The sequence below is a fragment of the Nelumbo nucifera genome, chromosome 3 (genome assembly GCF_055504915.1).
Source record: "Nelumbo nucifera cultivar China Antique chromosome 3, China Antique-T2T, whole genome shotgun sequence".
In the NCBI taxonomy this organism is placed as follows: domain Eukaryota; kingdom Viridiplantae; phylum Streptophyta; class Magnoliopsida; order Proteales; family Nelumbonaceae; genus Nelumbo; species Nelumbo nucifera.
The window spans coordinates 25,755,923-25,762,445 of NC_142651.1; the positions used below are offsets into that span (position 1 = coordinate 25,755,923).

At 36.6% G+C, this 6,523-nt stretch overlaps 1 protein-coding gene across 11 annotated transcripts; it reads right to left on the reverse strand.

Moving 5' to 3' along the window:
- Positions 1 to 1,351: 1,351 nt before the first annotated feature.
- On the reverse strand, positions 1,352 to 6,301 carry LOC104595509 (uncharacterized). Of its 11 annotated transcripts, none has more exons than XM_010256692.3 (10): positions 6,014 to 6,295; positions 5,301 to 5,329; positions 5,121 to 5,166; positions 4,819 to 4,999; positions 3,446 to 3,517; positions 3,276 to 3,343; positions 3,006 to 3,156; positions 2,192 to 2,272; positions 2,001 to 2,090; positions 1,352 to 1,906 (listed from the first exon to the last, which is right to left on the reverse strand). In XM_010256692.3, exons 4-10 carry the CDS (start codon positions 4,957 to 4,959, stop codon positions 1,820 to 1,822), a joined length of 690 nt encoding a protein of 229 aa, XP_010254994.1. In that variant the 5' UTR covers positions 4,960 to 4,999; positions 5,121 to 5,166; positions 5,301 to 5,329; positions 6,014 to 6,295; the 3' UTR covers positions 1,352 to 1,819. The 11 variants fall into 11 exon arrangements, 9 of the variants coding, with proteins under 9 accessions (XP_010254994.1, XP_010255075.1, XP_088756271.1 ...); XM_010256773.3 differs by having other exon boundaries at positions 5,121 to 5,184; XM_088900145.1 differs by lacking the exon at positions 6,014 to 6,295 and adding an exon at positions 5,425 to 5,971.
- Between the last annotated feature and the right edge of the window lie 222 nt (positions 6,302 to 6,523).

Genomic DNA, 6,523 nt, shown 5'->3' on the forward strand with positions numbered 1-6,523 from the left:
AGCATTCAGCACTCCCAAGGAAAAAGAATACCAAAAAATTTGGTTTGCCCCAAACTCTGCATTCATTTCAATCCATTCGTCAGAGCTCTAACAATGTATCCCCAATCTTGAGAGAGGCCCCCATTTAGGTAGGTCTCTGATGAAAAGCATCAGAAATAACAAATTTCCAGTCCTCTAGGATTGTAAATAGTTTGATGTGTCTTATCCTTAAAGTGGACTCTTTACAAAAAGCTACGAGTAAAAAGCATTTTACCGATTTTGTAAGCTTAATAATATTAATTCTGGACCAAATTTATTTTTCTTATATTTTCCTAGGTTCATTCTAGATACCCCCACGAGAGTTCAGAAACACCCTCTGGAACTAATATTACAGAGTATGGAACTACTACTTGATTGATTCATTGATATTCGTGTATTAATTCCCGGCTATCCATTGTGTTTTTAATTGATTTCAGACGGACAAAGAATTGTTGTCCCTTCTCAAATGACGACTAACGATGCCAACCACTGATCTAAATGGTTCATCACAAGTAGTCAAGCTTTTTAGATGTCAGAAGCCTAGTGCTCATTAATCATCTGTGGCTGAGACTGGTATTGCAACTGCTTTTTCTTTTCTATTCCTTTATTGTTACATCTTACATGGATAGCGTACTATGCAGCAAAATTGACATGAAAGCGCGTATTATTAGACACCTTTTTAAAACTTTAAAGCAGATTTCATCATCTTGGCTCTACCTATACCTATCGCTTTTGGTGTTGTGAAATGGGATTAAAGTGAAAATGCTGAGAGTTGGTGTGCATCACCAGCTCTGTTTTCAATACTTGAGGGATGGTTCTCAAGGATGAGCAGGTAAGAGACCTTTCAGGCGGTAAGACTTCAACTGGTTTTTTGGTCCCACCTGTAACAACAATGGAAAAGATGAAAAGAGAAAAAGAAAAGATAGAAAAGCTTGGCTTGTCCCAATTATTGCTTTCATTTTCATTGCAGTCACGTGCCCAACCTCTATCTGCAAAGTCCACCATTAACAATGTGACCGAAACTATTAGGACCCATCAAAGATGAGTGTCATGGACATGAAGAAAGAACCCATTTCCATTTTCCTGGGATTTTAAACTGGGTGGACATATATCTTATCATAAACTATTAAACAAAATCTAGTAAATGGATTTAACTATTCATCTTTGTTTGTTGAAAGATACATTCTATTCTACTGCATTCCAAACATAATCAGCAATAAAGCTTAACCCCAACTATACTAGTTCTGGACCAATTCAACCATCATTCCCTAGGGTATTGCACACTATAATACCTCCATTTCTCATAAATAAAATATGGCTCATTAACATCTAATTAAAGAGCATGTACGGAACTATGCTTTCATCTTTGATTGTATTTAATATTTTCATTTGAAAACTTTATATATACAATTCCTGGCTATACAGTAATTTCCAGATGTTTGAACTAACACTGCATGCAACTAAAATGCTAACTGCATTACAAATGAACACATGGATTGCTCATTCACTTAGTCTCGAAGAGGATGGAGGATGATTTTTTTCCCTTTTTGTAGTCAAGGTAAGACAAAGCACAATTTTGCAGTATTTGGCTGCTTCGACCATCTTCATTCTAAGCTCTAGTTTTTCCTTCTCATCTGATATTAATTACAGATGATGACAGATGCTGCCCCCTTCACAGAATTAATGAAGCCAACTAATGATTAGCAGGTTCCTTTTATCACAATGCAATGGCTGAAGGTCATCAAATGTCGTTCTTCATCAGCCATCATCAGATTGTTTCAAGTGTCAGCAGTGGAGCAGTTCAGTGCATACGAATAAGATGTGACTGAGACTGCAATTGTGACTGCTCATTTTCTCCTTCAGATGCAGTGGACAAGGTGGGAATCTCCTAAAAAGTCAAAAAAAAAAAAAAACAACAAAGTTGTGTTGGTGTTTTGTGGCAATCAATTACTTTATCAATAGGGAGAAAAAATATTGAATACCAGTTGTTGGCGACGACGCTGAATGGCAATCACCGCTCTCAACATTATATAGATTGGAAGAAGAATTCCAGCAGTTCTCAAAAGCAACATCTGTTGGATCAAGTAGTATAAGCAGCAGTATTCATATACTGTCGTATGAAAATGTTTTTCAATATCTCTATTTGACAGAAATTGTGACCAGCCAACCTTACCATGAGCAATGTGAACGAGTACTCTCCTGTCCCACTTACTATGACTGGAAGAGCATGTCTTAGAACCAGAAGAACCATGAACTGCAAAGAATAAGGAAATGAAAGAAGAAATAAACAGTTACACAGAATTACAGGATGAAACAATCAGCTTAAGAACCATTCTCTCAGGTAAAATAATATCATGTACATGAAATGGAACAAGGTCTTCTACTGCAACTCCCAATGGCCCGCCCAGGAATCTTCGATGTGGCAGCAAAGTTGGGGCCTGAAAGGTCACCACATATTTTCTTGACTGTCTTCTATCCATGAGGCAAATGTTGAGCCTAGAAGCCTTTGCCACATGTCCAAGATAAGTTCTATTTTGTAGGTTCTTTTTTTAATTAAAAATTTAATTTTGCATCGAGGAAGTCCATGCATGGCAAATCCGAAAGGTCCCTTGTCTGATGGATGGTTCTAATTGGCAATATTATCCCTTGACTTGGCAAAACAAAAAGTGCTTCAATGGGAAGCAACCATGTTGATCAGGTCATTCAATTAAAGATTCTAAATGTCCAAAGAATCTCCCATTGGGCAAAGATGATAGAGGCCCAAAAGGGTCACATTCGTTCCTCTAGCCACCCTCTATTCATGTATCAAATTCATATACAACTTTGAAACTAAAAGCATTGCGACTCTGAATGGCTAATCTCAGTTAGGAAGCACACCAATAAAGACTGTGTAGGGAGCTGTGTGGACAGGGGTACCGAACACATTGAAGAACCAGAGAATTATCTATATGATGGACAGTTGGATCACAGAGAGAGAGAGAGAGTACAATAATAGCCACTGTGCGGCAGCAAATCAGGCTTCTTGAAGTGGAAACTGAATATTCATCATAGTCAGGACTCAGGAAACTGCGATCTGTTGCTACCATTGTTATAAATCGAGGATTGTGCAGGTCCCTTCTGGAAATCTCCCAATTTCCCCTGAAAGAAACACCATATCCATAAACATAACTTGAATTGTTCTGGTAAAAGGAGATGTCAGTAGGTCCAAGTTCAAATAGTGAAGTCGTAACTAAAATGAATCCTAACTCATTGGATACCTGAAATTCATAGGTATACCTCCATAGCGGAACAGTTGAGGTGGTGCTGTGTAACCTGGCTTGAATTGCTGAAATCTCACAAATTCAGAGGAGAGTATCTTAGGAAAGATCCATATCAATCAATAAGATCAAAGTTTTTTTATGGTTAAACTGAAGAGAAAATCACACACCTGGTGGCATATTTCGCACATGGTGTCACCCTTCTCGTTACACCATCTTTGGATGCATCGACGGTGAGCATACTATAACAGTTAAGAAGTAAATGATATCAAAGTAAATCCGGATATAATCCCTAAGGCTGTGCTTGGTTTTGTAGAAAATACAAGAGAAACAGAAAGTTGAGGGAAAGTTGTTAAGGAATTTGACAAAATTTATTAAGAACTTTCCCTCAACTTTCTGCTTCTCTCCGGCTTACTGTCAAACCAAACATAGGCTAAGGAAAACTTGGGTGGAAAGAAAAATGGATCAATATAACAGGTTAAAATGCCAAAAAGTGGAAGATAGATAAAGATGTTGATTAATAAATAACAATGACACTCCCCCTAAATGCAAAATATTTTACTGTCTAGATGATCGTAATTGAATAAATGGTTTGGCAATCTCAGATTTGTAAGTCCTGAATAAAAAGGGATTCACAGACAACCATATTGGAAAGGTCTATGAAATCGATATTTTATGTTTTATATGATAATACTAAGCATCATTTGGTTTCAAAAGATCAGTAAGAAGCATGATGGTTGGGCTAGATCTCATACTAAGCTTTGTAGCTCAAAGTGCAGGCTGAATCAAGGCCAAGAGGTATCCTCCAAGGCAGTAAAAATGAGAGAAGTTTGATTCCCCATATCTTCAGAAAGTTGATCTTTTCCCCATAGCTTCTTGCTTTTGAATTCTTATGACTATTACTAAATTTCCAAGTTAAAGCTACAAAGACACAGATTACTACACGTTAAAGAAGCAGGAAAGCCAAAATGCGTTTTTATATTGTGAAGAAGAAGCTATAAACCGAGGTCAAAGATAAGACTGAAACTTGTTCAGCATATAACAAATTAATTCAATTGATATGGTCATTTTGAACAGAAGTCAAAAGCAAATTAAACATTATCTTAGCATTTCACGGTATTCATTTTTTTCTTGGAAATGCATCATTACATGTTCCAAATTGATTTCCAATATCCAATGTTCAGACAAGACCTTTGATAGGAAATTTCACAACTCAGTCAAACTTGAACAGGTAAACGAGAATACTTTGGAACTTCTTGAGAAAGAAAAGGAACCCAGGGGAACAACTTTGATAATTGGAAATCAAAGATGCTTCCAAATGCAGAAATGCTTCAACAAATAAGAAACAAGAATAATATAAGTCTAGTAGCATTTGTTTAGGAATTGTATGTAGTATAAGAAACAGAAAGTAATAAATAAAAAAAAAAAAAAGTTAACCAAGAATATTTCAAAATTTCAGACCAACAAAACTATACTATGGGCGATGAAAAAAAAATCCAACTAGCAAAAAGAAAAAAGAAATGCAAATTAAATTTCAACTAACCTTCAAGCTGCCACAGCAAGAGCAAGGTGTCTCCATGTTTGAATCTACATCCTCATCCTGGCAAATTCTGCACTCCACCAATTTTCTAGGAGATGACACCTGACTGATATCCATCTTACTGGGAGAGAATTGGGTTGCCATTGCTTCAACTGCTGATGCTGTGGCTTGTAAAGATCCGTTTCTGCTCTCAATTGCAGCTTCCAGTGTGGATTCAGTGAGCAACCGATCGACCAGCAGCACAAAATGATCTCCCATCCTCAAATAACACTCAAGAAATAATAGGAAAAAGTAAAATTACAAACCAGCGATAAACCCCTTTCTGCAACCTCTTCTCCTTTTCCAGAACTCCTGTAAATAAAATCAAAACTGAATGGATCCAGACAAAATTGCAATTCAAAAGGAAAAGAAATGAGTTCTGGTAAGGTAAATGAGCAATGAATGAAAATGAAAGTTAGGAAACAATGCAAGAAAGGAAGGAGTACCTCTTCTAAGATCAAAACCAGTAATTAAGCTGCAACAAAAATGGCAACTCAACCATCAAATAGAAGAATAAGAACAAAATTCCACAACGAAAAGGAAATGCGAAAGGAAAGATAAAGCATTTACCTTCAACAACGAAGAAAAAAGCAAGAATAGGACTGAAATGAGAACATTAAAAGCCAACTAAAACAGATAGAAGAATAGAAAAGGAGAGTTGTGGGGAAAGGAACAGAATGGGGGTGGTTTGTGGTATTGTTACCAGTCAAAGCCAAAATTCAAGCTGAACCCACAGCCGGAATCATCAAAAGACATGGAAACAGAAAAAAGTAGAGGCAAAATAAGAAAAGGGGAGGGGGAGAACTCGAAAAGAAGAAGTGCCTTTATAAAAAAACTTTGATTAAAAGTACCTTAGAAATAAATAAATAAAAAAAAAAAAACAAAGTTGACAAACACGAAAAAGGAGAAGAAAACTATTGAAACCGGATTCAGAAAACACGTCCAACAACCCAGAAAAACTTATTAAAACAAAGTACCCAAAAAGGGAAACAGAGAGAAAAGCAAAACTAGAACAAACCCAGATGGAAAAGAGAAAAAAGATATACCTTGATCAATCAAAATCGTTAAAGAAACAAAAACCAAAGCAAGCAGATTAAAAGCATAAGCAAGAACAGAGAGAAACACAGAAGAAATAAGAAAGAAGATAGGAGAAACTTACAAGAAGGGAATCGGATTTCTTCAAGGTAAGAAAGCTCGCTACGGGTTCCTTCGAAATCTCAGTTTTGGAAGGAAGCAAGAGATTGAGTGTCGTCGTAATCAGTTCACACACTCGATCCAACATCTAAACTCAAATCCAAAACAACCAATTTCAATGTATATTCTACAGCATTATATACAACACCTCTCTCTCTATTTTCCCTCTCGTAATTCGTAGTTTGTACAGAGAAAGAAGCAATGTAGAGAGAGAGATTCTAACGGCAAACCCATGACCGCCACGATTCCTTTTCCTTCACCGGTTTTGCCGTTAATTAAGAACCCCACTACGGTCACAACTCACGTGAAATTAAATTTTTCTTCATTTTCTCCTTCTATTTGAAGTCATTATCCAATACTGTATTAGGTATAATCGATTAGGGTGTCCACGGTTCGCTTAACCGAACCATGGCTTTTTTTTTTGTAAATCGAACCGGTGGTACCGGTTTTTTCATTTTGTCAAACTGAAATCGAA

Excerpts from the sequence above, each read along its gene's own strand:
- LOC104595509 (XM_010256297.3), bottom strand. The coding sequence starts at position 5,073 with ATGGGAGATCATTTTGTGCTGCTGGTCGATCGGTTGCTCACTGAATCC. Across the intron at positions 3,157-3,275 it reads GGTATACCTATGAATTTCAG|GGGAAATTGGGAGATTTCCA; the intron begins GTATCCAATGAG and ends TGTTTCTTTCAG. Across the intron at positions 2,273-3,005 it reads GCCGCACAGTGGCTATTATT|TTCATGGTTCTTCTGGTTCT; the intron begins GTACTCTCTCTC and ends TATTCTTTGCAG.